This window comes from Mauremys reevesii, linkage group 13 (assembly GCF_016161935.1).
Source record: "Mauremys reevesii isolate NIE-2019 linkage group 13, ASM1616193v1, whole genome shotgun sequence".
NCBI lineage: Eukaryota > Metazoa > Chordata > Testudines > Geoemydidae > Mauremys > Mauremys reevesii.
In genome coordinates, this window is record NC_052635.1 from 15,869,785 (window position 1) to 15,889,051 (window position 19,267).

The 19,267-nt window shown below is 45.9% G+C and overlaps 1 protein-coding gene across 1 annotated transcript; it reads right to left on the reverse strand.

Moving 5' to 3' along the window:
* Positions 1 to 4,965: 4,965 nt before the first annotated feature.
* LOC120380126 (olfactory receptor 6B1-like) lies at positions 4,966 to 5,919 on the reverse strand. The gene has a single exon (XM_039497621.1). The coding sequence runs from the start codon at positions 5,917 to 5,919 to the stop codon at positions 4,966 to 4,968; it is 954 nt and encodes a 317-aa protein (XP_039353555.1).
* Between the last annotated feature and the right edge of the window lie 13,348 nt (positions 5,920 to 19,267).

A 19,267-nucleotide genomic window follows, 5' to 3' on the forward strand; every position in this document is an offset into this window, starting at 1 on the left:
CACCAGCCTGATTGAACTGGTGAATTTGTTACTGTGTTTTGCAATTATACTTCCTACATTCCTGTTAACCCTGATGTGCTATGTTTGTATCATTGCCACCATCCTGAGAATCCCCTCCACCACCGAGAGGCACAAGGCCTTTGCCACCTGTTCCTCCCACCTCATTGTAGTTGCTACTTTCTATGGCTCTCTCATCGTTAGTTACATGATACCAACTGCTGGCACTGCAGGAGACCTGCACAAAGTGTTCTCTGTCTTCTATACTATCCTGACACCCTTGGTCAATCCTCTCATCTACAGCCTGAGAAACAAGGAGGTCAAAGAGGCTTTGAAGAAAGCTGGAGGCAAACTGACTGCTTTCATAAGGAGGTGAATGAAATTTGTACGGTCTCTCTTTTAGACTGAGTAGAACATTATCCAGTCCCTCGACTAGCTGAAGAAAATGGCAACACGTTTGGACTGGGTGTGGGTGGTAGAATATTTCCCCTACTGAAGTTAAAATGAATTGAGGATACCTCCATTTGCTCCTATTCTTTCACCACATCCAATAAATGATACTTGCCTCTTTTGTTCCTCTGATAGGCTTTGATATGAGATAATTCAAGGATATTACATGCTCTCTGTTTGTCTGTTTGATGTAAAGAGATTTGTCATGTGAACACAAGAGATTAAATTCTCAGCCATTCCCACCTCCCAGGTGACCCTGAAGGAAGCTGTAGTTTTTCCTAGGAGAAATGCTGAAGAGCAGCAAGAAGGTTTTGCCGCCTGGCGTTCTCCAGCCAGAGAGTCGGGGACAGAGGGTGGAGAGTATTAAAGGCAGGAGCAGCAGCAGAGAGAGCTGCCCGACCAAGAGAGCTGGAGCAGGCTGATGTCTGGATGGCAGCCAAGGGGCTTACCTTTTGCCCAGTTTTAAGCCGGACTGCCCTGCTTTGTCCCCACTCTGGTAAAGATATAAAACCAGATGTGGTTTTGCCTGGTATCACAGATGCAAGAGGTCACGTTGCAGAGCCCGCCATTCTGCCCCATCGGTGTGACTTCACACGCACTGCCAGTGCGGGATGGAGCAGCAAGATCTGCAACATGATGCCCTCCATGTGGCACCACCTTGTGTCCACTGCACGTGTGAGGTCATGGGGGGAGGAGCAGGATCATGCAGACAGCGGTGGGGACAATCAAGGGAATGTCCTGTATTTGGGGATGCGTCAGTTGCCACCCCCTAAAGAGCAGGGTTTTTAAGAACTATATGCACTCAGTTTCAGAAATGGATTTATCTTCCGGATTTTTTGGGGGGAGCATTTGAACAATGTTTTGGTATTAAACCACCCCCAAGGAGAGGTAATATTTAAGCAAGAGAGCCTGTTGTGGAGTCAATGGGGACTATAAAGAAGGGAAACTGAGGCAGGTGCAGCTGTTCTGCCATGGGCTGCTGCTGGAGGGCACTACAGGTGCGACCAGGACACACAGGAAAATTTCAAATTTTGCCAATCCAAAAAAAAAAACATTTTCTATCAGGAAAATAATTTTAAAAAATGTTGGGTGGGCAGGTCCACTCAAATTGTAATTTTTATTTTAATTGTCCACAACGTTTTATTTCAAATAATTTGATAATAAAAAACCACCATTTCCCTAGCTCATTGACTTATGTAGTTCAAGCTCTCTTTGTTGCCTATGGGCTGAGTTCTCTGGAGGACTACATCTCCCACAATGCAAAGTGGATCCAGTGGTTTGAATTGCACCATGCACCATGGGAGATGTAGTCCAGCCAAGTATACTGGTGCCACCATTCTCGCTTAAGCTAGGTCTACACAACCACTTACTTCGGTACATCTTACATCCCTCAGGCGTGCAAATAAGCAACCCCTCTGCCCCGAGTGATGTAAGTTACACTGGACTAAGCGCCGATGTGGACAGTGCTATGTTGGCGTGAGAGCTTCTTGTGGACATGGATTTATTATGCCAAGAGGTAACTAATGTGTGTCAGCTACTGTGAAATAAAAACACCATGAAGACAAGGCACTGCAGTTTTATTGTGAGTTAAACTAGGCAAGGCAGCGCTATATGTAACGTCAACTTCCAGCCATTGGATTGTGTTATATTTTTCTCTGCTAGATTGAAGACCCTATTTTCAAATATTGGTTCCTCAGGTAGGTACTTATAGACTGTAATCGTCACCCTTTAACCTTCTCCTTGTTAAGGTGAGTAGATTGAGCTCTGTGAGTTTATCACTATAAGGCAGGTTTTCTAATCCTTTAATAATTCTTGTGGCTCTTCTTTGAACCCTCTCCAATTTAACTGTGGACACCAGCACTAGATATTCCAGCAGTGGTCACACCAGCACCAAATAGAGAAGTAAAATAATGTCTCTACTCTCTAATTCAAGTGGATGCTTTTATACAGGCTGTGTGAATTTGGGATAGCCTGTCTTTCTCTCGCTCTCTGCCTCAGTTTCCCCATTGGGACAATGGGGATCATAACACTTTCTTACATCACAAAAGTGTTGTGAGGACAAATACATTAATGTCTGTGGGACACTAAGATACGATTGTGATAGGGTCACACAGGTACTTACAAAAGATAGATTTTTGTTACTCTTATATCAGCCATTTTCCATACGCTGAGATACAGAACATTGTAAATGGAGAGATTCAGGAAGTGGAAGATACCAGAGACATCTCAGGGAGCTAAGGAAATCCCTAAGACTGAGGAATATGGTAAAGACATGAGCAGTGCTGCCTGCTTATTTGGATTGAGAGGGTGTGATTCTCCTTGCATATGCACACACACATTTCTGCAAATCAAGAGCCACTCTGCTGACTTTCCTGGAGTCACTCTGGAGTATAGCTGATGTGCCCAACAGGACAATTAGTTAAGAATAGTAGATTGTTTCTTGCGTCGCAGATTGGGCAGACTGGTTGACTCCTGGAAAAAACATTGGGCCACTTCATCAGCTGTTTAGCTCCAGGGAAGTCAGTGGAGCTCTGGGTTTTTAAACAAACTGACCATCTGGCTCAGGGTCTGCAAACAGTCCTTCCATCTCCAAATGGCTACTCCCTTTACAACTCACAAAGAGGGAAATTCATCCCTGGGCACAAGGCCAGAAAAAGGCCAATAAACCACTAGAATCTCCTACTCAAAAAGTCTTCTCAGATCCACCTTGACCTCCTTGTTTCTCAGGCTGTATATTATGGGGTTCTCCACAGAAGTTGGCACGGTGTAGAGCACAGACATCGGCTTATTGAAACACAGTGACTGGTTTGCTGTGGGGACCCTCTGACACCATGGAAAATTTGAATTTTGCAGAAACTGCGTATCCCATGAAAAAATCATTTTGATGGAAAATTCCCAGCCAATTCTACTCGCAGACAGAGCAGTTCCCCAAAGTACCAGGGATGCAGTACAACTTCCTGTAGATGTCCGTGCATGTTCTTCTCTGTGGAAAGAATAGAGTTTATTTATAGTAGTGTCTTGTGTTTATGACCATCCCTGAGGTGTGAACCTACCAATGATGCTACCAATGTCTGCCTTAAGTCCATTCAGTACCCCATGCGTGCTTGGATGTGGGATATTGGCGTAACAGCACATTCCTAGGGATACTATCTCAAAGCTGTGATAGGTGGAAAAGTGAAGAGTGTACCTGAAACTGAACGATGGTCATGCAAATACAAGTGAACTTCAATTTTCCAAGAATCTCAGGGGACATCCAAACCAACTGGAAAAACAGTGTTTGGATAATGGGAATCATGAGTGCTGAAGAGGCTCTAAGCTCCACAGGGCTGAACTGAGGCTATGTCTCCATAGCAAACATGAAAAGTCAGGACAGAGGGGGGGGGGGGGGTAATAGCTGCTGATATAAGAAAATCCCAAAATATCAGGTCTGTCCCTATAAAATTCAGACATCTTGTCCTCCTATGTCTACACTACACACTAGTGTCAAGGAAATAGAAACCATGCTGTGTCTACATTGCTGCACAAGCTACATGGATCAGTGAAAGGCTCTGGCAGTGGAAAGCTGATGGACTATTTCCCCACTGTTGTAGTCTTTTCCTGCAGAGGGGAGAGGCCCCTGCATCATTAAGGAAGAGGGACACTACGCTCATGGCCGGCTCTTGTTTTTTTGCCATCCTAAGCGGAAAAAAAAAAAAGCTGGAGTACCGCTGCCAAAGCAAAGGTGCTGCCCCTTCAGAAGTGCTGCCCCAAGTGCATGCTTGGGATGCCGGTGCTTAGAGCCATCCCTGACTACACTGCTAAAAATAACAGTGTGGGCAAGAGACCACAGCTTGGGTGTGTAGAAAGTCATATAGGGTATGTACTCACATAAATATCGAGCCTATACAGGCATGTCTTTATTCACCTAAGCAGTGTGTCTCTGTCTACATCACTATTTATACGTATGCTGGGAGTAGAAACTGCCCATGTATATGCTCTACACCCCACCAAAAGAAGCGTGCAGTGAAGATGTACCGTAAGAGTCTTCAGGACTCTATATTCCACAGGAAGTTAGTGGCAAAGGAGCAAGATTACTGTTAAATTTAGCAGTGTTGTAGAAAAACAAAAGAGGGACTATCAAACAATTCTTGCTAAGATTTTTATAGGAATTAATGACAGTTAGGTGGCCAACGTCCATATCAGTTCAAGTTCTTGTTGAGGTTCTGGCTGAAGAAGCAGAGAACTGAGAGATCCAGGGTTTCATCATTGGCAAAGGGAAGGTGGGAGCTGGCCTTGTGAGGATAGGTTGGACAGGAAAAGGGAGTGGTAATTCTGGCTTTGAAAATAAGGACAAGAAATTTTTGTTGGATGTGGTGAAAGAGTAGGAGCAAATGGAAGTACCCTCAATTGATTTTAACTTCAGGAGGGGAGATATTCTACCATCCACACCCAGTTCACGCGTGATGCCATTTTCATCAGCGAGTCAAGAGACAAAATGGGGATCAACTCAGTCTAAAAGAGAGACCACAGGAATTTCATTCAGCCCCTTATCAAAGCAGCCAATTTGCCTCCAGCTTTCTTCAAGGCCTCTTTGACCTCCTTGTTTCTCAGGCTGTAGATGAGAGGATTGAACAAGGGTGTCAGGACTGTGTAGAAGACAGAGAACACTTTGCGCAGGTCTCCTGCAGTGCCAGCTTTTGGTGCCATGTAAATAATAATGAGTGACCCATAGAAAGTAGCAACTACAATGAGGTGAGAGGAGCAGGTGGAAAAGGCCTTTTGCCTCCCAGTGGTGGACGGGATTCTCAGAATGGTGGCGATGATGCAAACATAGGATGTCAGGGTTAACAGGAGGGTAGGAAGTATAATTGCAAACGACAGGATTAGATCCACCAGTTCAATAAGGCTGGTGTCACTGCAGGAGAGTTTGAGCATCGGGGAGAAATCACAAAAGAAATGGTCAATTTTGTTGGGACCACAGAATGTTAACCCGACCATCATAAAAGTTATCACAGTGCTGCAAAAGAAGGCAATTATCCAAGAGCCAGACAATATCTGGATGCAAACCCTCCTGCTCATAAGTGCTGCATAATGCAAGGGATTGCATATTGCTAAGTAGCGGTCATAAGACATGAGTAATAAGAGTAAACACTCGGCAGTCACCATGAATACAAAGAAGGACAGTTGTGTGATGCAGCCACTAAAGGAAATGGCTCTGTCCCCAGTCAGTAAACTGGCCAGCATCCTGGGCAGGATGGTGGAGGTGTAGCAGGTCTCCAGGCAGGACAAGTTCCCCAGAAAGAAGTACATGGGGGTGTGAAGCTGCCAATCAGTCACAACTAGTGCCACAATGAGAATGTTCCCAGCCATGGTCACAATGTAGATCACTAGGAACAGCAGGAAGAGAGGAGTCTGCAGTCCCTGGAGATCTCCAAATCCCAGTAGGATGAATTCTGTGATGGTCGTTTCATTTCTCCACTCTACATTTTCCATGTGATTTCTCTAGAGGAAAATTTGGGAGAAGAAAAATAAATATAATAAATAATAATCGTAAAACACTCTTGCTAGTCATTCAACAATTCTCTGGTCCAGAGACAATATTTTTCTTATTTAGGCAGAGGAAAATAAGCCTCCACATTTCACAGTTTCTTTTTTCATATTCCATTCAGCCATGTCAGAGTTGGATGCCCTTTCATTCATTTGGAGGATGTTGCTGAAGGTGAATGATGATGGAGTGATAGCAAAGCCATACATGCTGTTGCATTAGAGAAGAGTGATTAGCCAGGAAAAAGAATGGGAATATCTATAGAATGGTTTATTCAAGAAAAACAAAACAAAACAGATATCATTAAGTGTCAGAGAGCTTTGAATTTTCAGTGCTGTTGGAATTTGCTGAGGAGTCACGTATTTAAAAATATTATGGACAGAGAAGCAGATGCCTTTTGAAATTGAGTCCATAATGTCTCACTTTTTTTTAAATCCTTTTAGAACATGCAGGTGCAGACATTTTAAAGGAGACTTCCAGGGGAGGTTACTGTATATCTGTAATTTATATAAATACCACTCAGATTTTTCTGCTTTGCAATTTCTGAGACAAATTATTTTATTTTATCACTGATTTGAGCTGCATTAAATTGAAAAAGTTGCATTAATGATATGATGATTCTTTCTGCTAGGCAGAGACTCACATCTCCATATTGCAGCAGTCTGCTCATATTAATCAATAGTGTGGCTGTCAATTAATTGCAGTTAACTCACATGATTAACTCCAAAAAATTAAAAACGATTAAAAAAATTAATTGTGATTAATCCCAGTTTTAATCGCACTGTTAAACAATCGAATACCAATTGAAATATTTGGGATGTTTTTCTAAATTTTCATATATATTGTATTCTGTATTGTAACTGAAATCAAAGTGTATATTATTTTTTATTACAAATATTTGCACTGTAAACATGATAAACAAAAGAAATAGTATTTTTCAATTAACCTCATACAAATACTGTAGTGCAATCTCTTTGACCTGAAAGTGCAACTTACAAATGTAGGTTTTCTAGGTGACTTCTGAGTACTCTTCTGGCTCTGTCAATCTGTTTCTTCACTTCAGCAGGTGGGTATTGTAGTTCTAAGAACGCTTGATAGAGATCTTATAGGTGTTTGTCTCTGTCTGAGGGATTGGAGCAAATGCGGTTGTATCTTAGGGCTTGGCTGTAGAGAATGGATCGTGTGGTGTGGTCTGGATGAAAGCTGGAGGCATGTAGGTAAGTATACGGGTCAGTAGGTTTCCCGTATAGGGTGGTGTTCATGTGACCATCACTTATTAGCACTGTAATGTCCAGGAAGTGGATCTCTTGTGTGGACTGGTCCATGCTGAGGTTGATGGTGGGGTGGAAATTGTTGAAATCATGGTGGAATTCCTCAAGGGCTTCTTTTCCATGGCTCCAGATGATGAAGATGTCATCAATATAGCGCAAGTAGAGCAGGGATGTTAGGGGACAAGAGCTGAGGAAGCATTGTTCTAAGTCAGCCATAAAAATGTTGACATACTGTGGGGCCATGCGGGTACCCATAGCAGTGCCACTGATTTGAAGGTATACATTGGGACAACATTGATGACATCTTCATCATCTGGAGCCATGGAAAAGACCACACCACATGATCTATTGTCTACAGTCAAGCTCTTTGATACAATCACATTTGCTCCAACCCCTCAGACAGAGACAAACACCTACAAGATCTCTATCAAGAATTCTTATAACTACAATACCCACCTGCTGAAGTGAAGAAACAGATTGACAGAGCCAGAAGAGTACTCAGAAGTCACCTACTACAGGACAGACCCAACAAAGAAAGTAACAGAACGCCACTAGCCGTCACCTACAGCCCCCAACTAAAACCTCTCCAGCACATCATCAAGGATCTACAACCTATCCTGAAGGATGAACCATCACTCTCACAGATCTTGGGAGACAGGCCAGTCCTTGCTTACAGATAGCCCCCCAACCTGAAGCAAATACTCGCCAGCAACCATACACCACACAACAAAAACACTAACCCAGGAACCTATCTTTGCAACAAAGCCTGTTGCCAACTCTGTCCACGTATCTATTCGGGGGACACCATCATAGGACCTAATCACATCAGCCACACTATCAGAGGCTCGTTCACCTGCACATCTAGTAATGTGATATATGCCATCATGTGCCAGCAATGTCCCTCTGACATGTACATTGGCCAAATTGGACAGTCTCTACATAAAAGAATAAACGGACACAAATCAGACGTCAAGAACTATAACATTCAAAAACCAGTCGGAGAACACTTCCATCTCCCTGGTCACTCGATTACAGACCTAAAAGTCACAATATTATAACAAAAAAACCCTTCAAAAACAGATTCCAACAAGAGACTGCTGAATTGGAATTAATTTGCAAAATGGACACCATTAAATTAGGCTTGAATAAAGACTGGGAGTGGATGGGTCGTTACACAAAGTAAAACTATTTCCCCATGTTTATTTTCCCTCCTACCATTCCTCACATCTTCTTGTCAACTGCAGCAAATGGTCCATTTTCATAACCACTACAAAAAGTTTTTTTCTCTCCTGCTGGTAATAGTTCACCTTAACTGATCACTCTCATTAGAGTGTATATGGTAACACCCATTGTTTCATGCTCTCTGTGTGTTTATATATATATATATATATATATATTCCTACTGTATTTTCAACTGCATGCGTCCGATGACGTGGGCTGTAGCCCACAAAAGCTTATGCTCAAATAAATTTGTTAGCCTCCAAGGTGCCACAAGTACTCCTGTTCTTTTTGCTGATACAGACTAACACGGCTGCTACTCTGAAACCTATATTGAAAGCAGGAGTTGTACTTTTTACATCTGATTCTTTGTATATATGTAAATCCTTGAATTTAAAAGTTGTTCTCTTCCTTTCAAAGAAAGCCAAAAGCAAAAGCATATCTTAAAGCAAGGGCATATACTTTTCACATACGTCTTTCTTCTATACAAGTCAGAGTTAGAGTGCAAATTTGTAAAGCCCAGGACGTTAACAATCCAATAATAGGTAGAAGCTGATATCTAGGCTTGATAGAATCTTTCTTTTTTTTTTTTTGGTAATATCAATGGATTATATCAATGTTTATTTTAAGCATTTGGTAAGATATGTATTGATTTAAATTGTCACAGTCATGGGACATTATGGGAATACAGACAATTATTAAATGACAGAAGTCACTGAGATTCAAAACGTTACAGCTTTATAACCATTGAAACACAAACGGTGAACATCACATGTCAGAACATAAAGAGTAAATCACCTCAAATCAACTGATCACGCCTGGTTTTATTATTTGTCCCCTAGTCCTTCTGTAACAAGCTTACTTCAAGTCTAAATAGCTGGATTTGGACTCTCAGGCAGCATCTGTCTTACTTTGCCATCTGTAAATTTTGATTGTTATCAGTGGAAATGATTTGTTGGGTTTTTTTTGTCAGTGGGTGTGTGCACTGGGCAATTTACATTTGCTGACATTCATCAATAAAAATCGAATCCTTCCAAGCCAAATGATGAGTTTTATATTGGCAGAGGCAGAGAAGCAGAAGTACTGTGGATGTTCTTAACAATGTCTTCCCTATATTCTTATCATTTAAGGAGAATCTTATTGAATTATAACAGGGCAACCTTAACAAATATGACATGATTTTTTTTCTGTGTGAATTATTATGGTATAGCCCTACAGTAGTAGATAAACCACAAATATTTCTAAGTAAATGACTATCTCAGCCCTAAGTGGCAAACAAGATAAATCCTTTAGGTTGAAACCTCATTCAAAGGGCCGGAGTTCTATACATATTTATTCACTTAAAGACACAGATAGGTAAGTAAGCAGGGTAGGCACCTAAACCCACATTAAAATCAAAGGGATTTTGGTGCCTAATCTGCTCTGGTGCTTTAGAAAATCTCTCTGCATCTGTAAGTGACTAAATAGCCTTGAAAATCTGTCCCCAAGTGAAAAATTTTCAGTATTTGTTTTTGTGAGAAAAAGTTGAAAGTTGATGAACATGATTGTTTTTCCTTTTCCCCATAATTTTCTGGGGGGGGGGAGCGGGAGGAAAACATTTCCTGACCAACTCTAAACTTTATTCCATGTTGCTCTTAGTTGCTTTTCATATGATTTCTGCAGAGTCATTAAGACACAATCAATGATGGAGAAAAAGAACCCCCCCTTTGGTTAATAGGAAGCATAAATCTTACCTGCAAAGCTGCAGGCCTACTAGACTGATGCTGTGACATCTCCTCTTCGCATTGTCATTTTCTAATTGCCTACATTTTCTCCCAGAACCTGTCATGTACTTTTTTCCCCCTCAGTAAAGAAAACTAAAACAATACATAGGATAGCTTTGTTTCATTCTACAAGGATTTGTAAAGGGAATAATGCATCCTTTGATATTTATATCCCCTGTAAAGGAAGACGTCATCTTCCTTTGATGCACCTACCGTTGGATATTTTAGTTAAGGTGATGGGGGACTTAATTAAGAGAACATTTCATTTGTTGGCAATATTAACTCTCAAGGCAATCAAACTTCTAACCTTGGCTGAATTATTGAGGACTTTACCTACTAGGCTGAGGGACACTGTAGAAAATCAATCAATCAATCTAGCTAGCTAGCTATCCATCCACACAAACATAAGGATCTTCTATGGTTATCAGCAGATGGAATTATCCTTTATCTTGAGTTGTAGAGGCTGAAATGTTAGGGAAGTTAATGGAGCACCACTGATGTACATCACTGGAGGATCTGGTCTAGAGTGTAAGACCCAAACTCTCCCCCAATACGGAACCTTTCCATTCGATATAGGTTATAGACTCATGGACTCATAGACTTTAATGCCAGAGGGGACCATCATGATCATCTAGTCTCACCTCCTGCACATTGCAGGCTACAGAACCTCACCCACTCACTCCTGAAACCCTAACCGCTGGCTGAGTTACTGACGTCTGCAAATCATGGTTTAAAGATTTCAGGTTACAGAGAACCCTCCATCTGCTCTAGTTTAACCTGCAAGTGCCCTATGCTGCAGAGGAAGGCGAAAAACCCCTCCTAGGGGGTCCTCCTACAGGATGGCTCATCCTATCCCCTAGAATATCTCTTCACCACACAGCAGTCCCCACCTGCCAGGAGACCCTGAAGGAAGCTGTAGTTTTTTTCCTAGGGGAAACGCTGAAGAGCAGCAAGAAGGTTTTGCTGCCTGGTGTCCTCCAGCCAAAGAGTAGGGGCCAGAGGGTGGAGAGGATTAAAGGCAGGAGCAGCAGCAGAGAGAGCTGCTTGACCAAGAGAGCTGGAGCAGGCTGATGTCTGGATAGCAGCCAAGGGGCTTACCCAGTGGTATCTCAGCAGAGGGGCGGTGGGCGTTAATGTTGAGAAGAGTGATAGGCAGGCCTTTTGCCCAGTTTTAAGCCAGACTGTCATGCAGTCAGCGGTTGGGACAATAATGGGTATGTCCTGTATTTGGGGATGTGTCAGTGGCCACCCTAAAGAGCAGGGGTTTTAAGGACTACATACGCTGGAGGTGAGAAATGGATTTATGTTCCGGATTTTTTTGGGGAGAGCATTTGAACAATGTTTTGGTAATAAACTACCCCCAAGGAGAGGTAATACTTAAGCAAGAGAGCCTGTTGTGGAGTCAATGGGGACTATAAAAGAGGGAAACTGAGGCAGGTGCAGCTGTTCTGCCATGGCCTGCTGCTGGAGGGCACTATAGGTGTGACCGCCCTGTGACACACGGGAAAAAATCAAATTTTGCCAATAAAAAAAAATTCTATCAGGAAAATAATTTTTTAAAAATATTGGGTGGGCAGTTCCACTCAAATTGTTATATCTCATTTTTTTAAAAAAAATGTCCACAATATTTTATTTCAAATAATTTAAAAATAAAAAAAACACCATTTCCCTAGCACATTGACTTATGTAGTTCAAGCCCTCTTTGTTGCCTATGGCCTGAGTTCTCTGGAGGACTACATCTCCCACAATGCAAAGTGGATCCAGCAGTTTTAATTGCACCATGTATCAGAGGCATCTCAACTCTCATGCATCATGGGAGATGTAGTCCAGCCAAGTATATTGGTGGCACCATTCTCCCTTAGGCCAGATCTACACAACCACTTACTTTGGTACAACTTACATCCCTCAGGCGTGCAAATAAGCCACCCCCTCCCCCGAGTGATGTAAGTTACACCAACTGAGCGCTGATGTGGACAGTGCTATGTTGCTGTGAGAGCTTCTTGTGGACATGGATTTATTATGCCGAGGGGTAACTAATGTGTGTGAGCTACTGTGAAATAAAAACACAGTGAAGACAAGGCACTGCAGTTTTATTGTGAGGTAAACTAGGTAAGGCAGCACTATATGTAGCGTCAACTTCCAGCCATTGGATTGTGTTATGTTTTTCTCTGCTAGACTGAAGAGCCCATTTTCAAATATTGGTTCCCCATGTAGGTACTTATAGACTGTAATCAAATCACACCTTAACCTTCTCCTTGTTAATGTAAATAGTCTTAAAGTTGAATTCTCCTCGCGTTTATACCAGTGTAACATGAGTCAGGCTGCTGAACTCAAAATGTGCAAGGAAACAGCCCAGTGGATTCAAGCCAGATGACAATCCTTAAAGTATAGGGGCCAGATTCCCAGATGGTGTCAATCAGCCATAAGCACACTGGAGTCAACAGGGCCAGATCCCCAGCTGGTGTCAATCTGCCTTGCTCCATTAATGTCAGTGGATCCACTCCAGGCTATATTTGGCCTTCAGTTACTCTGGTGTAAAGCTGGGGTATCTTGATTGTTTGTACTAGAGCTAATCAGGCCAGATTCTCCCATGCTTTGCAGATTGTGATGATTGACACTGGGACGAAATGACTGCCAAATGGCACCCAGTGCAAACAGCAAGGCCTGATTTGGACGGGAAGGGTAGTTTAGTGGATTGGGCACTGGTTTGAGGTATAGTGGCTGTGGGTCCAATTTCCAGCCTTGCCCCATGTTCCTTTTTTCTATGTGGGCAAATCACTGAAGCTGCTCCATCTCTCAGTTTTCCCCATATGTACAATGGAGATCACAGCACTTGCCTGCCTCCCAGGGATGTGTGAGGATCAGCTCTGTTACAAACTGTGAGCTGCTCAGATGTTACAATGATTGGGGCCATCCAATCATCCAACCTGGACAGGTTCTGCTCTTCCCTGCACCAGTTTTGGTGGAGTAACTCCCAACTTGAACCAACGCAGCTGAGCGCCCAGTCTGGCTGGAAGTATTTCAGCCTCACTTTGCTAAGCCATATGCACCTGCTCAAGATGCCACAGAGACCCAGTCACCGAGGAATCTGAAGGCAGGATTCAGGCCCTGACCTCATTGGAGCGATTTCTGAGTCACAGGTGGGAGAAAGAGGATCAGGCACAATATCTCTAGAGCATAATCACTGCTGCAAAACACTAGGGATCTATTGGTATGAGCCATAGGCGGCAAGTTATATACACCTGCGGTGCCCGGGCTCCAGGAATATTCAGGCCCGGGTGCCCTGCTCCAGCAATATTTGGAGCTGGGTCTCTCCCCCAGCCCCCGCGGGCCTCCCCGCCGCTGCGTCCCTGCCTGGAGCAGGTCTCAGCCCCCACCTGCCACCCATCCCCCTGCGTGTGTCCCCCTGCCGTGCCGCGTCCCTGCCTGACAAAAATCAGCGCGGCGCCTCTCTCCTGCCTGCTCTGTGCTGCCGGAGTAGAGCGGCTCCCGGCAGAACGGCTGTCTGCTGCCCCAGGGTCCTAGTGCCCGCCCACCACTAATGGCAAAGCAGGCTCCCCTTATCCTGCCCTTCCGCCCTAGCCCTGAGCCTCTCCAACGCCCCAGAGCCCTCATCCCCAGCCAGAGCCCTCATCCCCCCGCACCCTAATCCTCAGCCCCAGCCCTGAGCCCCCCCGCAGCATGAACCCCTCATCCCCCTGCACCCTAATCCTCAGCCCCAGCCCTGAGCCCCGCCACAGCATGAACCCCTCATCCTCAGCCCCACAGCCCTCACCCCTGCACTCCCTCCTATCCCCAAACTCCCTCCCAGAGCGTGCACCCCTCACCCCTTCCTACGCCCCCACACCCAGCCCAGAGCCTGTACCCAAACTCCGTCCCAAAGCCTGCACCCCTCACCCCCTCCTGCACACCCACCCCCTGCCCCAGCCTGGAGCCTGCACTCAGGACCCAAACTCCAACCCAAAACCTGCACCCTGCACCCTAATTCCCAGCCCAGGATCTGCACCCCAGACCTCCCCCCACCAAGCCCTTCCCAGAGCCTTAGGCAGGTGGGGGCGGAGTTTGGGGGGCGGAGTTGGGGGGCGGGTTCTGGGCACCACCAAAATTTCTACAAACTTGCCACCCATGGGTATGACTCTGGATTTACGCCACAATCTCAGAGTCCATTGCGACCTTGAACCCCTCTGCTTATCACACAATAGGTATATTGATATCTGAGCAATGCAAGCTTCCCTTTACCAGCTGACTCCAGGGCTGGGCTGTATTTGGGGAGCCCTGTGTGCACAGACCTGCCAGCTCAGTTCACAGGGGGTCACCAAATTGCTGCCAGCCGGCAGTGGCTTTTTCCCCCTCGCAGCCAGGGCTGGAATGGAAGCCATGCCCGAGAAAAGAACCCTTCTCTCCCCTATGATTCCCACCGCTGCATGCGTGGGCCTGCTTCCACAGCCTCCTGCCTCTTGTGCCATGTCCCCTGTCCCTTGGCTTGTGCATGCAATGTCGGCGTAAACTGCGGCTGGGTCAGAACAATGGGGCCCCCATTCTCCTCTCACTCACACTGTGGAGCTGCATTGTGGAATCACTCCTGATCTACAATGAGCTGAGAGAGAGCGGAACCAGCCGCATTGACTCCAGTAGAGTTACTCCTGATTTACACCAGAGAGAGATCACAGGCTTAGGTCCTGCTTCTCTACTGAGTTTCTCCAGCTTTGCATCAGGGCAGTTTACATTAGCCAGGGATGTGGCCCTGAATAGCCACGCCTAGCACTGACGGAGCCATTGGTAAGCCCACTGCCCTCACAGTTCTCAGCCCCTTTGGCTGCAAGAGGCCACACAGGGGCCATTGAGCATCTGAGGTGCCAGCCAGTTCTGGGATGGGTGTGTACCAAGAAGGACCAAGCCTGCATGCAGGAAACCCGCCCAAATGCCCGGGCAGATGGGCCCCAGGGCCAGTTACATGAGGGTCCATCGCTCACACTTCATGAAAGGAGTAGACCCCAGTACTTTCTGTCCACTGGAAGAGCTTTACTAGCACCAATCACACTCAGACGGCAATACTGCCGTCCAACTCAGACAAAGGAAAGGCCTTTGCCTTCAATGGAGGCCTCAGGCAATTAACTGGGAGTGCTGCTAATGAGGCACCTGGGGGTTAGAGCCACAACTGGGAGTCGGAAGCTTCCCTTCTAGAGATTAGCACACTGCCCACCCTCCTGCAGGCCCAAGATTCTGGTTAACTCCCTCGGGGGTGCTGGGCTAAGCACAGAGGCCTCATTAAAACAGTCTGAAACTCCGGCCCAGTGGGATCAATCAACAACGCAACTTGGAGCAAACTGCAGAGTCCTGGGGGTGCAGAGCAAAGTGTGTGTGAGACTGTAATGGCGCATCAGAAAGCCAACGGCAGAGACAGGCCTTGAGACTATGGATCATTAACTTAAAGAGCAAAGCCTTAAGTTGGATCCTGCTTGGATTTACACTCGGTTTACAATACACCCTGCTTGCCCCACTGATTGGGGCACGTCTACACTGCAGCTGGGCGTTCCATCTCCTAGTGCAGACGTATCCTAAGATCTCTGTAGCTGGGTTGGCAACCCTTCCTGGTAACTGCACCGATTCTGATCCTTGATTTCCAGCACTCACAGGCATTGTCTAAACTATGAGGGTGTTGCCAGCAGTTCTGCTGGTATAGCTCCACCAGCAATGCTTTCTTATCTGGACACAGTTGTATCCCTATAGACATGCCTCTGTGGGAATAGCTTCTGCTACATTTCCTGACCAGCACAAGCTGTACTAGTCCAAGCACAGTTACACCCGTGGGACTGCACCTAGAGTAGGTTTCTTGGTGAAATCAATTGCCTGAATATCTGTGGGTTCTCTTTGGCACAGACATGTCGGTAAAAATCACACCCCTGATTCACCCAGCTGTGCTGGTGAAATGTTAATGTGTCTACCAGACCTAACTCTTAATCATTCCATTGACTGATATCAGCTGAGCATCAAAGGCCCTGCAGTGATTTGGGAACCACTTGGCCCTGTTTATTCCTAATGTACACTAGAGGCCAGACACACAGCTGATGTGAGCCGAGTCACCGCTTTCGTGTTCAGTGAAGATGGCCAGCTGGGGGGCTGGCCATGGGAATACAGGAGATGCCACTCCAGAAATGTTTTGGACTTTGACAAACCTGAGATCTCTCAAAATCATAGGGGCAGATTCACATCCTGCCCACCCGGTGTAAATGAGGACTCATTAATATAGTTGAGCTCACTGCCCACTCACCACACACAAGAGGTGTAATTGTCTGAACCAAGCATGGCATATCAGAGATTGGTACTAAACCTACCAAAGGGGAATTATTGGGTGTGAAAAAGCAATACAGTGGATAACCCATGGTGACGTCTTGTGGGGAGAGGGAGTTGATTACTGGGGCCGTTCCAGTGATTCACATCCAAACTTACTTCTCCCAGCCCAGATCCTGTGCCATTAAACAGTATAGCTGCCCTTTCACCATCACCTCACTCTGCTATCCCTAGTGGCCATTATACAGTATAGCCGCCCCTTCCCCACCCTCACCCTCTGCTGCCCGTAGTGCCCATTATACAGTATAGCCGCCCCTTCCCCGCCCCCACCCTCTGCAGCTCCTAGTCCCCATTGTACAGTATAGTCACCTTTTTCCCACCCCCACCCTCAAGTGCCCATTATACAGTATATCTGTCCCTTCCCCACCACCACCTTTGCTGCTCATAGTGCCTGTTATGCTGTATAGCCGTCCCTTCCCCACCCCCACGCTCTGCTTCCCATAATGCCCATTATACAGTATAGCTGCCCCTTCTCCACCCACTACTGCCCCTAGTGCCCGCTATATGATATAGATGCCCCTTTCCTGCAACCGCCCTCTGCTGCCCCCAGTGCCTACTATACAGTATAGCAGCACCGCCCCCATGCTCTGCTGCTGCTATTGCCCATTATGTGGTTTAGCCGCCCCTTCCCCACCCCCACCCTCTGCTGCCCCTAGAGCTCCTTTTACAGTATAGCCACCCCTTCCCCACCCCCACCCATTACTCCCTGGTGCCCATTATACTATATAGCTGCCCCTTCCACCCTCCTCACCCTCTGCTGCTCTTAGTGCCCATTATACAATATAGACACCCTTTTCCTGCCCCCACCCTCTGCTGCCCCCTAGTGCCCATTGTACAGTATAGCCGACCCTTCCCCCCCACCTTTTTCTGCCCCGGTGCCCATTATACAGTACAGCTGCCCTATCCGCAACCCCTCCCTCTGCTGCAACTAATGCCCATCATGCAATATAGCCACCCCTTTCCTGCCCCCATCCTCTGCTGTCCCCAGTTCCCATTACACAGGATAGCCGCCCCTCACCCATTCCCACCATCTGCTGCCCCTTATGCAGTATAGCCGCCCCTTCCCCACCCTCATGCTCTGCTGCCCCTAGTGACCATTATACAGTGTAGCTGCCTCTTCCCCACCCCCACCCTCTGCTGCCCTTGGTGCCCATTATGCAGTATAGTCACCCTCTCACCACCCCTGACCCTCTGCTTCCCTTAGTGCCCATTATACAACATAGTTGTCCCTTCCCCATCCACACCTTCTGCTTCCCCTAGTGCTCATTGTATAGTATAGCTGCTCCTTCACATCCCTCTCCCTCTGCTGCCCACTGTGGCTCCAGTTGCTTGTTCATAATTGGAAGTTTAAGAAGCTGCCAAAGCCTTTCTGGGGGAACAGCTGCTTCTGTAGCTTAGGCTTTTAGGTCCAGGGTTGAGTCGTACACACCGCCTGGCCTGGGGTGCTGTGGCACGTGCGACTCCCCCGCCTCCTTCTCTCACACACTCTCTCCTTGTCCTGTTGGTTCTCCTGGGGATATACAAGGGTGACTGACAGGAGAAACAGATTCTGGGACAATAAAACAAGCTGGGAAACCCTCTTCACTGAAATGCTGCTGTTGGTTGCAGCCCTATGGAAGAGAAGCAAGGGCAGTGAACCCAGAGGTGTGTGGGGTGTAGGATGCTCTGGCACAATCCTGCTCCAAGGGAAATACCACTCTGAAGCCAGCATGCTCATCCTTTGCGTGCACTAAAGGAAGGAGCTGGCACTTTCCCATACATAAAATACATTCTGTCTGGACTGAGTTATGACACAGTGTCTAGAGGGGTCAAGCATGAGTTATACGCCACTTAATTGTAGACCTTCCCCTGCAAACCCCTGATACTGGGAGGGATGCTGACTGCTGTTAATAGACCCATAACATTCAAAGTGCCTTCTCCTCCTACCCAGCTGGAGCTATTTGGAGATTAATGGATTAATGGAAAAAAAGTGTTAATGGATTAAAGGAAAAAAATGTTTGGCTGTTAATGACATTTCCCTCTGAGAACAGAACATGTTTCAGCCACAAAGTGAAAAAAATGGTGCTTTTCTTCCCATTATGTGTAATGTTGAGCTTTTTGTTCTCTGACAATGGGTTATGCACTTTAAACGAAAGCAAATTCTTTGTTTAATCAGAAAACAAAATTTCCCTATAATACAAAGCAATGTTTCTCAGCCTTCTAAGTGTTGTGACCCTGCATTCAAAATCCAAAACTGTCAGCTTCAGTTTGTTTCCCCCTCTCCCAGGGAAGCAGGCCTGATTTCCATATTGTTCAGTGGAGCCTTTGGCTTGGTCTACCTACACTTACAGTTAGATAGATGCTCAATTCATGTATCTACCATCGCTTGGGGAGGTGGTACTCCTACAATGATGGAAAAAACCCTCTATTGTGTAGGCTGCGTCTATGCTACAGGGTTATGACCTCATATGGCAATATAGCTATGCTGGTAAGTCGATGCCCCACACTGGCCATTTTGTATAAACTTGCCTGAGGGATGCAATCTGGTAGGAAGCCTCTGAGCACACCTAACAGCTTGGATCCCGCACATGAGAATGGTGCTCCTCCACCTATTGCCTGCTGGTTTATGGACTGGTCTGGCAGGAAATAGACACCCCCAGGGGCCTAAAGTGAGGCACTAGCATGCATGGCCAGAGGCAAAACATAGGTGCCAA